General features: G+C 43.3%; 2 protein-coding genes across 47 annotated transcripts in view; one reads left to right on the forward strand and one right to left on the reverse strand.

Moving 5' to 3' along the window:
* LOC146512239 (KAT8 regulatory NSL complex subunit 1-like) overlaps positions 1 to 18198 on the forward strand; it is a 42270-nt gene extending 24072 nt beyond the window's left edge. For 3 of the 4 annotated variants that reach the window (XM_085171182.1, XM_085171183.1, XM_085171181.1), the window contains 13 exons: positions 2999 to 3140; positions 3362 to 3445; positions 5142 to 5251; positions 7178 to 7319; positions 9032 to 9197; positions 10670 to 10825; positions 11449 to 11667; positions 11758 to 11912; positions 13408 to 13532; positions 13619 to 13676; positions 14007 to 14119; positions 14211 to 14463; positions 14555 to 18198. In XM_085171182.1, coding sequence (XP_085027308.1) covers positions 2999 to 3140; positions 3362 to 3445; positions 5142 to 5251; positions 7178 to 7319; positions 9032 to 9197; positions 10670 to 10825; positions 11449 to 11667; positions 11758 to 11912; positions 13408 to 13532; positions 13619 to 13676; positions 14007 to 14119; positions 14211 to 14463; positions 14555 to 14773 — 1942 coding nt within the window. In that variant the 3' untranslated portion in view covers positions 14774 to 18198. The remainder of the gene's footprint in view (positions 1 to 2998; positions 3141 to 3361; positions 3446 to 5141; positions 5252 to 7177; positions 7320 to 9031; positions 9198 to 10669; positions 10826 to 11448; positions 11668 to 11757; positions 11913 to 13407; positions 13533 to 13618; positions 13677 to 14006; positions 14120 to 14210; positions 14464 to 14554) is intronic. The other variant, XM_085171184.1, reaches the window with a different exon arrangement.
* Positions 2988 to 22332, reverse strand: part of LOC146512240 (uncharacterized) — a 57200-nt gene continuing 37855 nt past the window's right edge. For 42 of the 43 annotated variants that reach the window (XM_085171219.1, XM_085171218.1, XM_085171235.1 and 39 more), the window contains one exon: positions 2988 to 22271. In XM_085171219.1, the coding sequence (XP_085027345.1) occupies positions 22074 to 22271 (198 nt within the window). In that variant the 3' untranslated portion in view covers positions 2988 to 22073. The remainder of the gene's footprint in view (positions 22272 to 22332) is intronic. The other variant, XM_085171198.1, reaches the window with a different exon arrangement.

A 22332-nucleotide genomic window follows, 5' to 3' on the forward strand; every position in this document is an offset into this window, starting at 1 on the left:
TTAGGGCTGTTTAAAAACTGTATGTGAAAGGACTCTATTTTACATACATTACATATCAGGCTCATCTACTAGCTGTGATTTCCTTTGCTCAGAGCTTAAAAACAAGATTTTGACTTCAGATTGTCACAGTTGGACAATGTTTAAAATTTATTTGGTTGCAGTTTCTAACAGATTGTTATGTTGTGTAATAGTTGCTGAACTTTCACGTGGCTCAGAAATACTGTAGGAAATGACGTGGCAGTTCGACACACCCCTCTTTACCTTAAGTGCATATAACTTGAAGCTTGTGCTAAGTAAAGCAAGACAGACAAATTATTTTAATGATTATAAGAGGACCAATTGTACTTGCATGCAAGACTCTCCAGAATGTCAGTCAGCACCTTTACTGCAGTCGGACATCAAGTAGGCTGAATTTGGACCCTTTGGTGAGCTGGCTTTATGTCCTGGGCCTCATGTTTGATACTTCTAATTCACTGATCTAAATGGAACTGATCTAATGGGTGTGTTTGGGTGCATTACAGCAGCGTGTGTGTGTGTGGGGGGAACAGCAACAGGAAGTAGTGCCAGCAGGAAACACTGCAGCTGTATTTACAGCATTGTCCTCCATACTATGTCATAGAGAACGGGGACATAAGACTAGCAGATGTGTCAAGGAAGAAATCGGAATGTCTCTGATTGCACTGACCGGCTCCGTGATGGACGTCATCCGCCAGAGGAGCTCTGTTTCTGCTCAGCACCTCAGTAAAGCAGGATTCTCGGTTGGATTATTGGTTATTCCAGCGTCTGCACCCAGCCCCACCCCCCCTCCTGCACCCTGTGCCCTGTAGATTTGCTTTTAAGGCCTGTCTGTTCTTCTCCAGACTGCCAGAGCGACCCGTCCCCATCTCCCTTGTCTTTCTCTCCCATCTACCTCTGCCCTGGTGGAGGCTCTGGAAATTGAAAACAGGTTAGGGTGTGTGGGGAAGAGAGGAAAAAGAGGGAGTGCAAGGTCTATCTTTGTCTGCTATCTGAGTCATTACCTTCATTGTTCATCCACAGCCTCTGCGGCCCTGTCTTTGGAAGAAATGGCGCCCTCTGTGGTTGCTTCCGCACAGTGCAGGAGCAGACATTTTCCTCTCATGTCTGCCTTTGAAATGGCCATTCTGTGTGTCATACTGGTAAAATGGAGTACCCTGCTCTCAGCTGGCACTCGTTCCTTTCTCACAGAGCATACCCCTGCAGTGGAAACCCCCAGTTCTTTTTTTCTTTAATTTTTAATTTCTCCACATATTTATAATGCATGCCTAATCATGTTATTTTTTGACTCTAATGCTTTTCCAGGCTGCCTGCAGCTGCCACTGCTGGGAGCTCTGCTATAACGCTGATTCACTGACCTCTGCAGTCTGACAGCGGAAATGCTCCAAATAATCAATTTTAGTGTTTAATAATAGTTCAGTAAAACACTGGAAAGTACTTATGTAAACTGGGAACGGACTAATAACTGTAGTTGCATAAATAAGTGGAGTTTCACTAAAGTCCACACTGGGTCCCAGCGAGATGAGGGCTGATGCCGATTGGTCGTTTTTTCTTATGAAGGTTGCTGATTGAAATGACCTGGAGGTGTCTGTGTGGCAGACACAATAAAAGCTGTTTGAATTCCTTAAATGCTAAGGAAGGGTGCTTCAGTGCTTCCTTTATTACCTCCTTTAGTAGCAGAGTGTACACTGAAACATCCTTTATAAAAGAAAATAATACTGTCCCACAGTTTCAGTAAATTAGGTGTGTTTTCTTTTTCACACAATAGTCTGATATGTTGATCCTTCATCAGCTGGCTGTGTTAAAACCTACATGTGGCCTATGAACATCAAACTGCAATAATAAAACATGCTGCTTATCAAGTTGTTTCCTGGTGTGAGGTTGGGGGATTTTTACATGAGAAAGCTCAATAAATAAAGATTATGGGAGTTTGAAGTTCACCACAATTCAGTTGAGTGGACAGGATGAGTAATTAATCTCAGTGAGATAAATATGTTGTTTCACTTCATAGGCTGTTAGTCCTCTTTATTTAAAATTACAGCCTTAGAAATAAAGTTGTTTTTCATTGGTGTTTCTATTTAATTTGACCTTTGTGAAAAGGAATTAGTTGGTTTTTGTCCCCCACCGCAGTCCAACCTAAGGACAATTGAACAAGATAAGACCATGAAAGCAACTCGCTTGTTTCACAAGCCTGAATTAGACCTTGCAATCAAAGCACAATGCTTAATCTTTAACTTTGATCTTGCACATATGTTTGTAAGGCTTAACAAGGTGTGTAGAAAGTTTCATTTAAAAACAAAGTACTTGTACATTGCAGCCTTTTGAAACCCCCCTCAGCTCCTCCGTACTTTGATTTGACTCTTTTCAGTGCATCAGCTTCGAGACTCTTCCTTGCTATTGGTTGTTCCTTATCTTTGTGCATATGTGTGAATTTAAACACCAAAATAACAGCACATTTAAGACACATGGCTAACACAGGGCATTTACTCGCAGTAAAGATGTAGTAGTAAATAAGAACTTTATTTATATGATAGTCCTAAAAGGGAGATGAAAAAATGGTGAGAGATACAGCATCACATAAAAGGAAGCTTATAAGAACGTGGTTTTAGATTTCACTGTTTTTTTTGCCTGGCTCATCTCAGACTGGTGGATCGAAATCCATCAGAGGTCCTGACGCCTCAGTTCAGATTGTCTGCCTGCAGCATAAACCTTCCTTTCTGTTGTATTCTGTATTAGCCCGTTGGCTTTTTTTAAGGTGTGCCTGCCTGTCTAGTTTAATGTGTCTGTGGAATTCAAACCATTGCTACAGCTGGTTAGGCTCAAATATTAAGAACCTAAAGTGATCTGCTGGCCAGATCAAAGTTAGTGAAGAGCAGATTTGATCTGGACACACGTGACATAAATCACTATCACCCAGAGTATCTTCTGTTGACCATAACATAACTTAAACACATCTTTTTCTCTCTCCCCCCCCCCCCTGCAGATGGAAGCGAGCAGAGAGCCGCTACACCGTGGAGAGAGCTGCCATCATCAGCCACTGGAACTGGCTCCAGGCCCACATCTCGGACTTGGAGTACCGCATCCGGCAGCAGACGGACATTTACAGACAGATCCGCGCCAGCAAGGTCGGTCCTTCCATTTATTAGACACGTCTGTGCATTTTAGGTTTTTTTCTCTCTGATGTGCAGAAAAATCGTCCATCAAGTGTCATAAAATCAGAAAAGAGTCCTTTTATGTGTATTTCCACTGACACTGTAGGATAAAGAAGCTCTGTGATGCATTTTAACTTGTATTAATTTCTTTGTCTTTGAATTGAAAGTATAACTCTCATCTCTCGATTTCTCAGGGCTCAGTAGAGCTGGGAGGTGTTTCGCCAAGTGGGGTGCTTGCAGGTGGGACAGAAGTAAAAGCAGAGCCTGTAAACACTCAGGTAAACAGATTTGTTTCTTTAAAAATTGTCTTTTTAATAGAACAGTAGCTGCTAGTGGCTTAAAACCATTGTTTTTATTCTTTTTGTTCACCTTTTATTGTTTTACATAATTTCTGTCACATGTATTGTTACATTTGTACATGGTCACATGAAATAGGACAAACATTTAAAAAAATGAGGTCACTGTATGCACGAGTAATCCCTGCGAGTCAAAGTCTCATAAAGCTGTAAACAGTTAGAGACAGGTTGTCTCTAATCAACCCAGCCTCTATCTTGGATAGATTAGACAGACTGTTATCAGTTAAAATGGCCATTTTTACTATTTTTATATTCTTTTGATTTAGAAAAACATTTTGCCTGCATTAAAATACAACCGCTGACACTGTTTTCATAGCCCCCCTTTTCTTACTTAGCAAGGCTGATCCCATCATCTCAGGTACAGAAGTTGCACAAGCTCCACCCACCAACTGTCCAAACCTTATTTTTGAGATGCGCAACTAATCAGAATAAGTTGAAACTGTTTAAGACGGAGGATGAACCGAGATGAACTAAAAGCTTAACAAAGGGATTATTTTTGAATGAAGATGAGTTTAAAGATTTATGTAAGATTTATGTAAGAGGCGAGCCTCAGATCAGTTTTTTGTGAATACAAAAACAAAATTAGACAGCAGTAAGGCTACAAAATTTTCAGCTATAGTTTAATTTGCAGTTCTTCCAACAAACAGAAAATGGTGCAAGATAAAATCTTTAGCCTTCATCACTTCTTATAAATAACCCCATTCATTCTTGGCTCAAGTATATAATGTAAAGATAAATAAATATTAATGAATGAATATTAGTTGTAGCCTTTATTCAGCACTTTGATCTTCGGATGCTGTGTTAGTGGGTAAATATAAGCAGCTCTGCTTTAGTCTATCCCTGAGAATGACTGAAATATTGAGCTTGTTTGTTTTCACACAGGTGGAAATGAAATGTTAAGTGTTCACGGGAAATTGTGTTTTTATCTGTTCCTCAAGTCTGACCGAATCAAAGCAGTTTAGAAAGGAAAAAAAGCTCCCTAACCATCAGATCCAAATAATTTCTCTTGATGAGTGTTTAAATTGTTTATGTCTGTTCAGCTGCAGCTGTGCAGCCTCCCATTGCAGCGGTGTACATTTGCTCTACTGCATGTTGAACCTCATTAAATTAAATGTTTTTCTGTCTTTAAGGTAATCTGATTTCATAGCAAAGCTGCTATATAAATGGCAGTTGTTTATAGTAGCATGTTTCATTATACTTGACATATTTAACACGAGATTTTAAAAAACAGTTTAAAATAAAAATATCAAAATGTTGCAAAGATGTAAAGTACAAATTAACACACGCTCAGCTATTGAGTTGAAATGATAGAGAAATGTGGAGCAGATGTTTGTGAAATGAGCCAAGGTTGACTGGAATCATGAAACTGTTCACTTGTGTAAAAGCTTGCAGAAAAAGTGCTTCAGGTTTTTTATCTTGATGGTTTAAGCCTTGGGAGAGTGAAGGCCTTAGCCCAAATCTGGACTGAATAATTCAAGGCCACAGGACCAAGATGATTTAGTTTGTGTCTAATGCAGTTTCCTGAAATACCGCCGGCTGCCTGAGTGTTCAGCGTGGTCAGCCTGCCAGTTAACACGAGGTGTAGTCTAACTGGTTTTGGTCTTATCTGTCGATGCAGGACGCCGGTTCAGAACGGCTGGAGCACACGGGCACCGCCCATATCAGCAGCACAGAGCCGGGCCCTTGGAAAGGTCAAAACGGGCAGCCAGTCAACGGCGTCCTCAGCAGGTACAGCTGCTAATGATTACCTCATTTTGAGTTCTCGGAAAGGCTCGCTGCCTTTCCAGGAAATGCGAGAGGGGAGTCCTTCGTTTGGATTAGCAGTTAGAGAGATGCTGATTTTAGCTGGAGCTGCAGTGATTAGTAGAAAAGTAATTAACCTTTTTCACAGCAGACATTTCAGCTGGACAAACATCCATGTTAGTCATCTTTGCATAGTGGTGTTTTGATGTGGTAATAAATGGACCCAATTTTAATATTTGTCTCATGTGCTTTTCACGCAATCACAATATCCACTATGGACAAAGCTCTGTCTGCGACTTTTTTTTGTAGTCTTAATACTACATTTTTTTTATTTTATTTTATTATTTTTTTTAAACTGGCACATCTTCTAAACATCAGCTTCCCTGAACTCATTTTTTTCTTAGCAAATGTGAAAGTGTAGCTTGTAGATGCTGCCTGATGAGACGTGAAACAGTCTTTAACCTCCAGCTCAATAGTGCAAAGTTTGTTAAACTGCACCCGTGTTTGAATCAGGGATTTTTATTTAGTTTATTTTTGCTTCTGCTGTGTTTAGTTTTCAGGATGACTTTGCCCGTTTCGGTTTTGTTTTGATTATTAGTTTCAGTTATTTTTTTCATTTCACGCAGTCAGTGGACACAGCCCTGTAGATATGTGTCAGTGAACTTCTGTACAAAAATCTACATAACATTTGTTTTGCAAATAGGTTGTTTTTCACCTGGTTTTGGTTTTAGTTTCATTTTAATTAACTGTAATGACCTCTGTGAGAATGGAGTGAGTGAGTGTGAGCTCAGCCTCCTACACGCTGTGCTCAGGCAGCTTCCTCATTGCTGATGAAGGTTTCTAAAGCAGGCCATCTCCTGTTGTTAGTGCCATATGAGAATAAGTCATTCCTTTTAAAATTAACCAAATAGGATGCCACCTGACAGAATCGGCTTTACTTTCAGTAATGCCTTCAGTGGATTTTAATGAAGCAGTACAAAATTTTACCTTCATGCTGTGAATAATTTACTAAATACAGGCTCTTTAAATGTCGATGGGTGAATCGGAGTTTCCTTTTTTTCAAGTAAAGGTGATATTTACAAGAAATTGTCAGCCCTGAAAATTACATTTAAGCTCTGTTAACACAAAAGGAATCTCCTCCTATCACATACTGACCTGTGAAAAGTGTATTTTGGATAAAGTTTTCTGTAGCGAACGCTTGTTTATGTGCCTCTACATCATAGACATTAAAATTGGTGCAGTTTTGCTCCTGAACCTGTGGGTTAGAGTCACTTGGAGTGGGTGTAGAATTGATTTGCTCTGAAAATGCACCAAATTTCAACCCACTCGTATGGTGCTACAACGGCATCCCAAGGTAAATTTATATTGTGTAGGTTCATGCTAAGGTTTCTGAAGGGGCACCAGTTAACTTTAATTAATTATAATAAAAAGGTTTCATAGGACAATGTATTGAATTGTGTGTCCAATATTTGTGTGTGGAAACTGCTGAAGTTACATCCTGAAATATTCAGACTCTATAAAACATTAGATTAAGTATTGTTCCAAACACGGGAAAGAGTGTGAAAATGTCCTCACAGATGGTTATTTGTAATCCTGTCACATAGGGTCAGCTCACATGTCTTGTTATTATCTTGAAGCCTGAATCCAGAGTTTAGGATGCTTGATGTGCTCAGTGATTTTGATTTATTTATTTATTTTTTAATATTTGCAGTTTTTTGTTTTGCAAAGTTTATAATACTTTGGGCACTGTATCATACAGACTGTACAGCTGCTAGTACAGTCTGCTATCTCTGAGGTGTAGCACATCTGGCAGCTAAAGTCACATTGATGAGTTTTAAGCTAATGAGATGCGCTCACAGCTACGAGCACGCCAGCTTTTAACAGGTGCTAAATCTTCTCTCCGTGTTGTAGGATGGCAGAGAGCACAGACGCCAAGCATCAGCAGCCGTCGGCCTACGACAGCACATGCGTGGCCGCGCGTACGCGGCCGCTAATCAGCTGCCGGCGGCGGCGACTCATTCAGCCCAACACTGTGCCCAACCTTAACGGCAAGGTGAGTTTTCTGCTCTGTGTGATCATTCTTGGGTTTCACTTGAAAGAAGCTGCAAGGGCACACGCGTGTGAAGGAGTCTTTGTGGAAACGGCGCGAACATGCTGAATGTTCAGTTTTGCACATTTAAGAGCAGTGAAAGGGCTTTTTGTTAGAAGCGCCTAGTGTTTTAGGCTTCACTCTTCGGCTGGTGCGTGACCTAATAACTGAGTAAACGAGAGACGGGGAAAGTAGGGCATCTTCATTCAGAGTCGAACAACAAAGGGTAGTAATGGCCCCATGTGACGACTCACAAGTTTTAGTTGAGGGGGGGAATAGAAACGTTTCTGATTGTTTACACCCCTCCCCACTCTCTGGGAGACTGAGTGTGACTTTAAGTCTCTAAATGTGTTGAGGCTTTTAAACTTAAAAATACTACTACTACAATTATGCAGTCATATTTCTCCTGCTTATTTTTATAAACAATATTTTTAAAAAGGAAAAAAAACAGACTTTCAAAGAAACAACAAAAAGGTCCTTCAAATCAAAGCATGGTGAACCACATGATTCAGAAAGAGAAAATCCTGTCAGTTCAGCAGGACATAAGAAGCTTAATGCATGTTTTACATTAAACAACTATTCACATTATAAAATCCAAATCGTCCACAGCTGTCGTTTTAAAATGCTGTGCCTCTAAAACAGCTTTTTTTAAACATGTTTTTACGATGTAGTGAAAAAATAATCTTAATCATTTCATGATTAGTTATAAATAAGCCCACTTTTATGTTTACAGAGTGTCAGTATTTACAGTGTTGACCTGATTGGTTTATGTTCCCTCCTTATCAAAGCCCCAGGTCGATCACTTTGTGGACTCATCGTCTTCCACTGATTCAAGATAGTTTGGTGATGATCTGTTCATCATGGAGCACATCACAAGGCAAACGTGAAACTAAGTGGCTCAGCAGGAAACTCCCTAAATCATAGCATAGAAACTTGAGGCACTACCACAGCTTCTTTAAAGATTGTGCCGAAAGAGATTTAAATGTAGTGTGTAATAATATGGTTGGTTTGAGTAGTGAGGAGGAAACACTGATTATTTCTGTGGGACGAAGTACAGCGAACTAAACCGGTGTCAGATACGTCCACGTGTTCATCTAACAACATAATCAAAATAGGAGCTGATATCTCAGATGAGATGGAGGACATTTTCTGCAGAGGAACTTTTGAACACCAGTGATTTACAAATTCTAATAGGTATTGTCTGATTATATGGGGGTTTTTTCTAGTAGGAGGACCAAACTCATTAAACACAGCCTGGCTTAAATAGAGTGGCTTAAACACAAACTGAAATGGCTCAGTATGAAAAAATTGGCACAGCTAAATAGGAAAAAATAGAATAAAATACACAAGGTCAATAGAAAAGAAGAAAATCTAGATACAATTCAACAAGGAGCTTAAGGAGCGGGTGCAGTCTGTTCTGTTTTTGTATCTATTAAAAGAGTAAGTTTCAGTAAAGTACCAGCAGAACTAATAATAGAGCAATTTTAAAAATGGGGGGAATAGACATAAAGCAGGCGCACGGTGCATGACGTCAGCGGCTCTAAAGAGCAGAACATTTTCTGGCATGACTCACTCAATAAGTGTTTAACGGCCGTGTCGGTGAAGCCGCTGAATTATTAATAATCACAGCTTGGCTGTGAATGATTTGCAACCGCTCTCGTTTGTCCTCCTGGCAGGCCCCGAGGAGCAGCTGCATCCAGTGTAACTGCAGGGTTAACCCCAGCTGTGTGATGTGCGGTGGCTGGCCCACCCCCAGAGAGGACCCTCAGTACGAGCTGCCCACCCTGGAGCGCCTGTCAAGGCTGGATCTTGGCGTCCACCCCATCCTCTCCTTCCCCGACGGTCAGTGCTGGTCTCAGAGCGGAGCTTGAGTTTACGCAGCCATTTCCTCCTTTACATCCAGAGGGGAAGACAAACAAGGCGTGGCTGTGAGCTCAGCAGGAAGTTCTGCTGAACATATTTAGTCATTTAGAGTCTTCTCTCTCTCTCTCTGCGCAGCAAGGAACTCACATAAATGAAGACAGGAATTTCTGACTTTACTGCAAATCAAAACATGAACAGTTTTACACGACACAGACAAATGAAGCAGTAGGTTTGGCTGAAGCTCACAGAATAGATTATTTAAGGTTGCAGAGTAAAGCACACAGCCTGGTGCCAGATTCAGCCTATCAGGATGTCTGATTCGCTCCCAGAGGGAGGGCAAAACTTTTCAGGCAGTTTAGTGTTTTATTTTTGCCTTTAACGATAAATAAAATGTGTAACCGACAAACCAATAAATGACAGGAAGTAGGTTTTATTTTTTAATTATACAGGGGGGAAAGTGTAATTGTCTTAAGTCTGGGTTGTGGGCTGCTCGTCTGTTTTCCTGTAATTTAACTGGGTTATTTTGGAAACTCTGAGCCCAGAGGAGATGTGATGTCGTGTCTTTAATCATTTTGTTTTTTCTTAAGCTATTTCAGGGTGTCTCGTGGATGTAATTTTCACTGGGCACCTAAATTTGTTTACACTAAAACAAAGGGGGGAAATTTTGGAGGTGACTTTAAAGGTTATTAGGGAACATTTGGACCGCTGCTCCGAGGCTCGTTTCATGTGACTCACTAAACTGCAGAAAACTCTTCAAGTTTATAGCACTAATTTTAGGAATATGTCTTTTGTATTCTTGGACTTGGCATGATTCATATTAAGGATGATCATTTCACCCACCCTTACCAGTCTGATGTAGCTACAGCGCTTTCTTCTCCTGTTCTTGTTGCTTAATGGTGTCTGGCATCCTGTATGTGCGTTACTGCTGCGTTCTTGTTCTAGTAGTAGTGCTTCAGTAGTGGATATTCCCCCTGGGGTTAAAAAAACAAACAAAAAAACCCTGAGGGAATATATTTATTAGCTGAAGTTGGGCTGCACTTTGATGTAATATCAGTGTATGCTACTGTGTGCTCATGTGAACCTCAGTTTGCCTAAAAACGCTCAGCACTGAACCCTCATTACATTTGTTTTAACACGTCCACAGAAAACTCTGCCCCCTGGTGGGGGTAATGTGAGTGTGATTACAGAAGTGCCCTCAGTTTGTCCTCCTGTGTGAAACAAGTAAGCTCCTGATTGGCTGCCGCTTGGAAACATCTGGAAGGTCGAGCTGTGTGCCTGAGACTGAGTCAGCATTTATCTCGTATGCTGACCTCGTTAATTTGAAAGTTTCACCGTGTTTAGCGTGAACCTCCGTCACCATAACAAGAACATATTTGAAAGAATATGAGGGAAATTTTCTTCAGGAAGTTCATTTTTCTGAGTCTCGTTTCCTCTGCCGCTGTCTTCCTCAGACGTTTGCATAGGTCTGCGCCTGCAGCAGGTGATGAAGAGCCAGTGGCAGACCAAGTCACTGGAGAGGAGCAAACCACTGAAGAAGCTCTCCCTCAAACACAAGCTCTCCTCATCCAAAGAGAAGCACAAGTTCACCAACTCGCTCATGGCAGTCAGTAAGTATGCGAGCTGTCCGAGCGGCAGCTTTCTGCCATTCGACGGCAGCACACGAGCACAGCGACGCCTCTGAGATCACATCACCCAGACTTAAATACGACCTTTCACATTCAAAATAAATATAAGACGTGAAGAAACAGACAAATGTGTACAAATGTACGATGTTACGAAATGTCATTATTGGGACACAGTGTGATTGTTGTTCAGGTTTCTGCTTAATTCCAGCTGTGTAGGTTTCACAGTTCACTCTGTCCTAGTAGCTGCCGTATTTCCTAATTTCACGCAATGAGACGCTTCTCAGAAGAGAATCTACCTTCTGAGAAGGCCCGATCTCGATGTCATATCCACTCAGCTGAGAAAAGAGCAGCTGTTGATTGGTTGTTATCCTAGAAGAGAAAATACACATTTACTAATTCCACCATCTCACAAGTGAAGATTTAAAATCTGACATATGAACATGAGCCAACTAAAAACTTCAGGCATTGGATTTTTAAACTCAACAAAAGTCTTGGAGTAAATTTTTATTATCTGAACATGTTTGTTTTAAAGTGTAATGTGAACGTCCAGTTGTCCTAACCTGTGCCATACATGACAGTAACCTGATGGACTCCTGGTGTTGCAGGACTGGGCCACAAGAGAAGTGCTGAGAAGTCGAGGACAGTGGACAGCAGTGTTGGCGGAGGCGGCGGCGGCAGCAGCGGCGTGATGAACGCGGCCAGGCTGGAGGGCCAGGCTGTGTGCAAGACCGAGCGGCTGCAGGCCATCTCGACCCCGTTAGGGCCGTACGACAAGAACTACAGCCGCAAGAGAATAAGAGAGCACTCGCTGGAGAGAGCGGACTGTGAGTTACACGTCTGCAGGAGGACGGGTTTAATCTGAGGTCCACACATCAGTGAACCCGCCTGACTTTTCCTTCCTTTCTTTCTTCCAGCCTCCCCCAAACTCTTCATGGACTCGAGCACCCCCTGCACGACTCTAGCCAACATGCACTCGTCCCTGCACAGCCCCCTAACACGCCAGCTGTCCACATCTTCAGAGAACTCTGCGCCGCTGGGCCTGAGCAGCCAGAGTGTCCCGAGCACGCCTGTAAGGACGCCCCCCCAGATCTCACACCTTATTTGGATGATTCAAATCATCAGTCAGGGGTTTTTAAAAATGCTCGCTCTGTTTTTTAAGCAGGTTTTACTGCAGTCATATATTTTATTAATGACATTCATTTATTTTAGTAGCTGCGTGGAAATCTGATGGTTTCACATGACACAAGATGACGAGCCACAGCATTAAAAAAATGCGTTCCAGGGAAAGTCTTAGACAGGGTGTGTGTGGGAAAGCTGTGCTGTAGTGAGGAAGACGGGAAACAAACTGAGACTTCTGCGGCGGCAGCATGCAAACAAGCTGCGAGCGTCACTGTCTGATGCGTTTTTGGCGCCATTAATGCGAACAAAAGTAAAAGTTGAGGCTCGGTGTGAGAAGAACACGGCCTCGATGAACACTCATCACACAGTGTTTGTCGCCGGGCGGAGGTTCAGATGTTAAACTCGAGCTGAAACTTTTTTGTGGTTGCTGGAGCAAAAAAAGCAGCAGGAAACAAAAACACTCGGCAGACTCGTTGCGCCAGCTGCTGCCGTATCCGCTCTGTAACTCGTGATCTGTGACCCCGTTCGTGGTCGGAGCGCTTCAACGTGCTGCTTGTTTTTGTTTTTGCTTTTTTCCCTCATTTTCATCATTACTTTAATAATTTTACTTTATTTTAATTCATTACTTTCACACTTCAGAATCAGGCTGTCTGTGTGGATGCTCAGCTTAGCTTCAGGACTCCTTAGCGAGTAATCTGAAACCATGAAGCAGCATTTTACTGATTAACCTGCTGCTGTGGATGGGCTCACACCAGAGGTTCTCACGGCTGAAGTTCAGTCTGCTTCCAGCGTCTTCTTCCTGCCGTGTGAACTTTTGGAAGCAATTTAACTCCTCCAACGTCTTTTTTGTGCTTGTATTGAATTACATGTACTCATCTTAACAAGTTAATGTTTTGTCTTCATTTAAATCCAAAGTTGAGTCTCTAAACCTCGTAAAGCCTCTTTTTCATGGTTATTAAAGTTCATCTGGTGATTTTCTTGGAGCTGGATAAATCCGGAGCGCTCGGTTTTGCCTCGGTTTGTTTTTCGGGAGCTCGAGGAGTATTTGGACCTAGAAATGGTTAAATGCTGCAGACTTGACCAACTGGTTGTGGCCTGCAGGGCATCTTCAGCTCATTTGTACACTCACCCTAAAACATGAGCGTGGAATTGTTGCCTGCTGGTCTTTTACACCGACATAGACAACATTTATTAAATAAAGTCTCCTTGGATTAAAGAGGAAACCTGTAAATTGTAAATATCCAAATGTGTTTGTGAAGTGAGCTCATGATGACCTCAGTTTCTATTAACCTTCATCTTTTGGATTAACATGATGACACGTGTCATCGTCCCTGCAGGCTGTGAGAGCGTTTGAGCTGAAAGTGTGTCGGAGCCGGTCGAGTCGTTATTGTTTGCAGACTTCTGTGTAAAGTCTCGCTTGTTTACACTCCTCCTTTGTTCTCCAGCAGCAGCCAATCAAGAGGAGGCGAGGCGAAAGCTCCTTCGACATCAACAACATAGTAATCCCCATGTCTGTGGCTGCCACCACCCGCGTGGAGAAGCTTCAGTACAAAGAGATTCTCACGCCCAGGTAAACCGATACCTGCATGGAAAAATACCACTCTGCTGTGGCTGCTGGTTCCCTGCACTCACACGTTTTTGTCTTGTTTTCTAAAGCTGGCGGTGTGTGGACGTCTTCTCACAGGCCATAACCGAGGAGGAGAACGAACGCGAGGTGAGAGAACCACCTCATCTGTGGTATTTATCAGATTTCACGAGTTAAGCTGGGATGTTAGGATCCGATCAGGAGATCACCTGAGCTACTGAGCGAACAGTGACACCTGGTGGTCGGATCTGACTCGTACATTTAAACCTGTGAAGCAATCATGAAGGCTTTGAAAGCCTAAAAACCCTCTTTTAAATTCTTAGCGTGACATTAAAAGTTATAAAAACATCTCAGCGTCGTTGTTCGAGCTCAGATGGTCAAACTGCTTTCTGAGTGTTTGACGATTAAACTGAAGCAAACGAGTTTTCGGGGTCCTGATGACGTGTGATGTTTCTGCAGGTGGAGGACCTGTCAGACGCAGCCTTCATCCAGCTCCATCAGCCCTACGAGGACCAGGAGCGCACTCGCTGGACTTGGAGGGCCCTGGCTCCTGCTAAGAGGCGGGGCAGCAGGTAAGAGCAGCATCATACGCCTCAGTAAGCGCCTCGCGTTTGTCGTCACGCGGCAGCCGTGACATTGACAACTCCTCTGTTTCTTCCTCAGGTCGTACAAGTCCGTGGACGGGCGCACCACACCTCTGCTGTGCGGGACCAACCCGCCTACCCCCCAGCCCGCATCCCCCGACCCGGGCCACTGCCCGATGCTGCACGACTACAGCCACGTGCCGTCGCCCATGAGTCCCGCCAGCCCCGACACCGCCTCCAACCCCCACACGCCCTGCTCGAGGGACTCCCACCGGCTCCTGTCCAGTGAGGACACGCGGTGCTCCACGCCAGACTTCACCTTCGAAGAGCGGGTACGTAGCTCCGCCCCTGAGGATCAGTCAGCCTGTGAAGCGTCTGAAGCTTTCATTCGTTTTTAACACCCGCATTTTTTTTTCCCCCCAGACGGTGGCGCCGTGGGAACGCCGATGCTTCCCCCTGCCCGAAGACCCGGCCCCAGAGCCCGAGTCTGAGAGCGACCACCAAGTCAGGCCCAGGATGCGCAGCATCTCAGGTTGCCGAGCGATGGCCTACGGACGCCTCGATTCGGATGACGCAGAGCCGCCGCTTGACGACGAGAACAGTGGCGGCGCCCTAAAACACAAGTCCTCCACCCACCGATGAATGAGGGCCCCCCCTCACACACACACCCACACACAGCTCCTCTCTGGCATTAACAAGCAGAACCTCAGCGCAGAATAACATTAAATGGGTTCCTGTTGTTTGATATTCAAACATCAGTCTAATACTTTCACAGTTTTTAGTGAACATTACGGAGATAGAAGCCTTTCCCGACACTTGTTTTTTGTCACACGAAAGAAGAAAAAAAAAGATAAATGTTTAAAAAAAAAAAGTATAAAAACAACACGTTACAAAAAAATTTCTGTAGTAGGCTAAACAATGTACATGGGGGCTTAGTGGTGTTTCATACGTCGCGTGTACACTCGTAGCGCACTATGTAGCGGACTCCTCAAAAATATGGCCAAAGGGTTTTTTTTTGTTTTTGTTTTTATTGACTAGTTTGCTTGTAATTCCCATGTACATTTTTAGTGGAGTGACAAATAAAACAATAAAAAAATGAGAAAAAAAATCAGCCCTTCCTCTTCCTCCGCCCCCCTCAGACCTTCCTCATCCAAATAAAACAGATACATTTGAGATGTGGTTCCCCCTCCTTCCTCTAGAGGTCGCCTGAACTCACCAGAGCACTTCTTTAAACTGCCAAGTCTGGTTTGCTTCATTTTGTTTGTTTTTTCATTCCTGACGTGTTTTTTGTTAGTTTTTCTCTCGTTCTGTTCTGACTCATCCTCTTCTTCTTTTTTGTGCGTTCCTTTTAATAGTAAATCATTCCTTTTTTGATCTCCCGCCGCTGCCTCTGTTTTCAGTTCAGCTTCACAGAGGGCAGCACAAACAGACGCGGCGTTTTTAAGTTTGTTTTTTATTAGTGTTGTTTTTTTTTTGTTTTTTTTTTAAAGCACTTACCCCTCAAAGCGCCGCCGCTGCATGTCAGCAAACACGCTTGCGTCCGATCCCGACGGCACAAAGGCGTCCACTTAATTTAAAAAAGAAAAGAGGAAATGGAAACGTCAAATCGCAGCGCGGCAAACAAACCCCGCCCTCCCTCCTCTCACATTTCACATGTAGCAGCTCTCAGCTGAAGCCGCCCTGAGCTCAGGTTCTCCAAGGGAAAAAAAAATCTTCTGCTGCCCCCTCCGACCGATCGATCGATCGTCACACTCGGATTTTATTTTCACCACATCCTCCATATAACCTCACACACTCCTCCTCCTCCTCCCTCCACCTTAAAGTAACTAATTGCTATGCAAAAAAAATCTATGGTTTTTCATTTTCCACCTTTTTATCCCGCAGCCATTCAGTCACTGTTTGTTTTTTTTTCTTTTTTTGTAGTTAAGCGAGATGTCGATGTACCTGTTTGATTGTTGCAGCAGTTATAACCTAATCAAAAAGCTGAATTGTTTTTTCTTTTTTGTAAATAGTACCATTAAAACATTTATGTTTAACTTGGTGCCGTGGTCCTGCTCTCAGCTCATTTTAACCTGTGTGATGTCACCGCTCGCCTCTGGCTCCGGGTGTTTCAATGCAGACTTTTCATAGGTGGTCCTGAATGAGCCAGAAATCTACATTTTTATTGTCAGATTTGATGAAGTGAAACAACTGTGATCAGCGTCCTGATTACACCACCACCTCCACCTGCTGCGTCTAGAAGTGTCATCCTCACTGAAGTGTCCTGTTTTAAATCCATAACCGACCAATCAGAACGCAGTAACATGCATGATTTATGTAGAAAGTAAGATTTTCTTACAATGAAGCGAGTTTTAATCCTGACTTACTTTGTCAGAGGTGTGAAAGGTTCACAGCAGGGGTTGAACCTACGCCCAGGCTCACGGGCACTCAGGCAGTGATTAAATGGGGAGTTGAGGCATCTGCTGGAAAAGTCAGCAGTGCTTTGAGCAGGTTAACAGGAAATGGAGCTACTCTTCTTTCAGGGCGTGGAACTCTAGATTAAACAGCTGAAAGGAGTGGAGAGGTGACTGGTTCAAACAGTTTAGTGGTTAATGTGTCTGCCTCACCAGAGAAGGCTCCAGTTGACTCCCAGAAGAAGACCCAGTTATCCTCTGGGATTATGTCAGGAAGAGAATAAAACATGAGGACTGACCTGCTGTCAGGAGCCTGAAGAGGAAGCTGCTGCTTTAAAAGCACAACTAGAAGCCTTGTTTGTACACACACCTACAATCAGTTAGACCTGGACTATGGGACGAAACTGAAACTCCACCTGGCGGCTCTGAGACGAGAGGGACCTTCCTGTTGTGACCGCTGCACCAATCCTCAGACTGACGCCTCAGAAAGCTTCATTTAAGCTGAATGATAACCTGGCACTAAGTAACATTATTTTGACATGGGTGACCTTAATGGTCCACAAGGGCCGCGTACTTAAAGACCGCTAAGGCCGGAAGTGCGAGGCTTGTGAAATGGGACGGTCTAGCCTCCGTCGCGCTGCCCAGGTTGCCTAGCAACCATGATACTAACAGCTGGAAACGTTTCATACAGCTTTGTTTGACAGAAATGAAGGAGAAAATCTTTTTTTCATTTGTTTGTTTGTTTCTACATGAGCTTTGATCATTCTCTGATTAAGCTCAGCTATTGAACGGTGTATATTTTAAAGTAAAGACTTTAAAACCAAGTTAGTACAAACGTCACTAATGTCACATAACTTTGCCGACATGTGGCCAACAGGAATGTTTTAATGTTCTTCGTTATTAAACATTTGCACTTAAATAAGTGACATAATATTCAGTACTTACTTAAAGGTTACTCTTCGGGCGCCCCTCATCCGCCGTTTTTTTTTCGGCAAAATGATCTCCACCCACCGCCGCGCTATGCATTCTGGGATATGTTGGGCCACGAAGTCTACACCGCCACGTCCTTAAAATTCAGGGAAATGATGGACGCATTTGAGGGCCGCATTTCGAGCAGCCTTCGAATTGGGACAGCCTTCGTCGCATCGCTGTGACGTAATCGGCCTTAAAATGCGGCCTTTAAGGCTGCAGACCCTGAATTGGGATACAGCCTGAGTGTGAAAACATTTTGGTTGGCTAAAACATTTATAAAAGTATTTTGGGCTTTAAAAACAAAACCTTACTTGATGAAATTGTTAACAGAACTTGTGGCTGTTTATTCAAACTTGGCTCTGTTTTTATGATGCCTGCTGTGAACTTTGAACTGAAAGAAATTAAAAATAAAGCGAACACTAAAGAAAAAAAGCATAAACCTATAGCTATAGCACTGCTATTTTCTTATCGCTGATAACTTAAAGGTGCTTTTTGTTTCAACGTGTGAATGAAAACATTCACCACCAGAGGGCAGCATTTCACCAGTAGGTGCATTTTAACGTTTCCAGATGTTTGCTGCTGCGTCCTCTAAAGTCTAATCGTTCACCAGGCTGACATTTTAAAGTAGATCATGTACTTAATCACTTACCTTATTAAAAAAAACGTAAGCCTGCAGTTTTAAAAACAATTAATCATAATTTTTTTTTAAAAAAACCTCCACCTTCTAGAGCCTAAGAAAGTTCACACACAGTGCTCCATCTCGTGGTGCAAAGTGGTATTACATCAAAATACACAGCTGCTTCAGAAATAAAACCAAAGCAGGTTTTACCTTTAATCACTGTTTAAGTGCCAGTGTTGGCCTCCAGTGACTGCTGAGGGCTCCCTGCTGCTTTGCTGATAATATTTAAGAACAGAATAATTTGGACAGATTGTGACTTTTATGTTTATTAGTGAATATCGATATAATTGTCTGCAGGTCCCAGGGTTGATTGTTGTGCAGCTGCACTAAGAGGACGACGTCATACTGAACTCTGGATAAAATAAGACTGAAACAGGCCTTTTAAAAGTAATTTTTAAATTATTAGGTTAATCATTTTTATTCTTTAAATTAAAAGTGATTTTATTATTATTATTATTTTTTATTACAGTGACCGTTTCAGCTTTTACACACTAATAAATTTCCCCCCTCTTCTTCACAGCTGTTGCATTTTGTTTGTATAAATAAAAAGGAAAAAGTTTCTCTTATGTTTTATATTTCATAAATGCAGTAAAACACACGTTACTGTAAAGAAAACGTAAAGCACCAAATAACATAAATATTTGAATTCCGCTGCCTCAGACTGAAGGTGGAAACAGATGAATGAGTCCCGTCTGATCTGGGAGTGATTTTTTTTGCACTCCTTCACCACCACGGTGACTTCATAGCATTTATTTTCAAATACACATATACAGCAACAAGAATCATCATAAACCAGTTATTGAGAAAATGCACAATAACGAGAACAATCACATTTCCACAACTGTACAGCGTCAGAAGTAACCCCGAAGAGAGGAAAACAAAAACGAAAGAAGGTGACGAGTTTTGTTACTGTGGAAACCTCTCGGAGATCGGCTCCCGTCCCTGGGTGCTCGCGTCCGTCCCGCACGCAGAGACGAGCGTGGAACTGGAACTAAAGAGGGTTTAGCATGCAGATAATGTTGCAAGCTTTTCGTGTGCTTGCTCGTTTAGGAAACCTTACAGCAAAGTCGGTGACCTTTTGACCCTTAATTGCACATTTTTTTATACAAAAAAAAAAAAAAAAGAATAATTGGCGCATCCGTCCAGTTCCAGAGCAAATATAAACAGGATATACAGAGAGATCGCTTTGTGAAAGGGGGGCAACAAGCAGACGGCTGTCTCTTACATGAGCTGCATGCAAGAAGCTGTTTCACTCATTTTAATGCGAGTAATGAATCAGCGGGGGGGGGCCACATCGGGACGTCTCTGAGCACATGAACTGGGTTTGTTTGCAGGGGAACGTCTTAACCTGGCTCCAGCTGGAGAACACAACAAAAACGTGACCACATATGCACCGCGTGGACAAAAGTAAGTGGACGCACCTGTCTGGCTCAACCATTTAAAAGGGATCATATTTTAATCTGATACTCGGGCACTTTTGTTGCTAAAAGGCAGGTCTATCTATCCTTTAACTTTGACGGGTTTTTTCCCAGTGCCAAAAACTGCAGTTCCTCTGATGGCCACTTGAGGCCGCCTCCATGTTCAGACAACAAACGATGATGATGCGCCTGTGGCTAAAGCACCATGAAGGCAGTGAAATAATCACCTCCTCTAAATATTCCTGTTCTGGCCTTTGGTCAGTATTTACTGAGAATTTAGACGCATTTTCTAAAAGTTAATTAAACACTGAGTCATAGTTAAATGTAACGGCTCATCAAATGAATCCAAGAAAGCACCAAAACCCAAATGGCAAGTAATATCCGGCCCAAGTCTGAGGTTTCTTTTTGTTATCTGGGACCACTGTGACGCTCATCAAGCCTCACTCGTGACTTTTGGACTACTGCTAAAAATCTGCAGCAGATAAGCGCTCATGCGTCCACAAACTTTTGCCACGAAGTGCACTTTTGCTACTTTGCAGGGAGCGAGAAACACATCTGATCAGTCCTGTGTTTCAGGTGCGTGTGTGTTGGATACAGACTGCCTAAGGAGGTCGTCACCGTCCGCCTGCCGTGCAACAATCACAATCTTCTCCGTACGAACGATCCATTAACAGTAAAACAGCCGTTTTCAGTGTTTGCGTCACCGCTGTGAAAACTTTAGTCTACCTACCTGTAAGTGCATAAATACTCTTCTCAGCCTCCTCCTCGCAGTTTAGCTATGAAAATGTCACTTTAAGGTTAATTTTCCCTCCTCGAGCTGTAGCGCATTTACACAGAGCAGTAAAAAAAAAAAGAACACTGACAGTAGCAGGCACGATACAAATGTTTCTTCATATCAAATACATGTCATATATCCACAGAGTACGATTATAAAACTGTGCCCAACACAAACTCTACTCTAGCTCTTCACTTCGTCTTTTTTCTGTATTTTTTTTTAAATCCAGGTAACGCTCCCCTCCCCCTCCCTCACCTACGACGCGGGGTCAGAAATGAGACCGCGGAGAGGCGGCGGCCCCTCGCTTCGTCGCCGAGCTCAGATAATTGATCATTCTGAGCCGAACGACTCACACGGTCAGCAGAGAACAGGAAACAGCGGGGAACAAAAAACAGCTTAAACAAGTCAAATAAAACCGAAGAACAAATGTTGGATTTTCCCACTTTTGGACATTTTGTTTTTTTAAATTTTCAATATTTAGGTCTTTAGGTCTTCTTACAACACTTGACCGGGCCCTTTAACTTCCATATTTAAGGTGAAATATTCCCAGCGTGCTGCTCACGTCTGCAGCGGAAGTTTGAACCTGTGACAGTGCCACCACGCTGTAACCCTGCGAATGGCAGAGGGAGCTGGTGGTGACGTAGTTTAGACTCTGCTGACATCCACTGTAGTAAAACCAGGACGACCCTCGAGGTCGCAGCAGACAGCACAGCTTTACCGTATCGTCGCCGCAACAACGAGCCAGCTACTAAAAACTACAAAAACCTGATGCTTCGGTGTATTTATCGGATAACAAATGTTTCAATCGCCGTTAGAAGATCCCCCTCACTCCCGTCTGATGCACACTCGGCCATGTTTCTCCTATTAAGCAGGGAGGAGTTAAACAGCACAGCTGCCGTTGGTCAAGGCCTCTCTTACCCTCCGTTAAGTGTAATTTTGCTCTTTCTTCTGAACGAACATCTGAACTCGGCGCGTCCCGTAATCAGTCGCCGTCGTCTCTGCGGTCTCACTTCTGCCGCCTCCCACCCCGCAGTCTCCTGCAGTAGCTCGAGGTGCAGCACATGTCAGGACTACACAAAGCAAAGACAGCAGTGAGGTCTGAAAGCTTTTTCTTTTCTGCCTTGACGAGAAATATTTGCTACTTTTTCTTCTAACTGTTCCTCCGCCCACTTCACCGGACCCTCTGCTTTAGCACAAACGGACCCCCACCCCCGTCCCACAAACAGTCTGCATTAACCTCCATCTTCATCTGTTTTTTATCAAAAAATAAATAAATAAAAAAAGAATCAGGGGACACCCGTCGAAGGTGACGCTGATAAGATACACTTCTATAAGGGTTCACAGTCAATGTGACGGGAAACCGAGTCGAGACGATTTAGCGGGATATGCACGGAGATCCTCAGAGGGAGGATTTCGCTCTGCTGGGGTGCTTTAACTCTTAAAGGGACACTTACAAAAGGTTCAAATTAAGTGCAGAGATCAAAGACCACAGAGAGATATTCAATACATGTTGGCCTACTGGTTAATCTTTTCTTTTTTAAGACCTCTAATAGCGACGCCTCGACGAGATTCAAAGGTTAGTGGAGGATAAACGGTGACGGGCAGCTAAAAAAAATCAAATAAAAGTCCTGTGAAAGTAACGAGGAAGGCATCACAACTCCTCTACGTGGTCGTGCGGTCGAGGCGGGGAGTGCGGCGGGCGCGTTCACAAGCCTTGTTTGGCCAGGGAGGCGGACACCTCGTCGGCCAGCGTGGAGAGCTGTGGAGAGTCGGTCATGTTGATGCTGCCAGAGGAGGACACGGTGCTGAGCTGGTGAGGGGAGTCTTCCAAGGAGACGATCTCGGCGCCGTGGTCAGTGCGGGCCTTGGCTGTCTCGCGGAAGTTCAGTTTGTGGCTCTCAATCTGTGGCGAGATCGGAGGTGAAGGTCAGACATCAGATCGGCCATGGCCTGGATTTTTCTGA

Source organism: Neolamprologus multifasciatus, chromosome 8 (assembly GCF_963576455.1).
Source record: "Neolamprologus multifasciatus chromosome 8, fNeoMul1.2, whole genome shotgun sequence".
In the NCBI taxonomy this organism is placed as follows: domain Eukaryota; kingdom Metazoa; phylum Chordata; class Actinopteri; order Cichliformes; family Cichlidae; genus Neolamprologus; species Neolamprologus multifasciatus.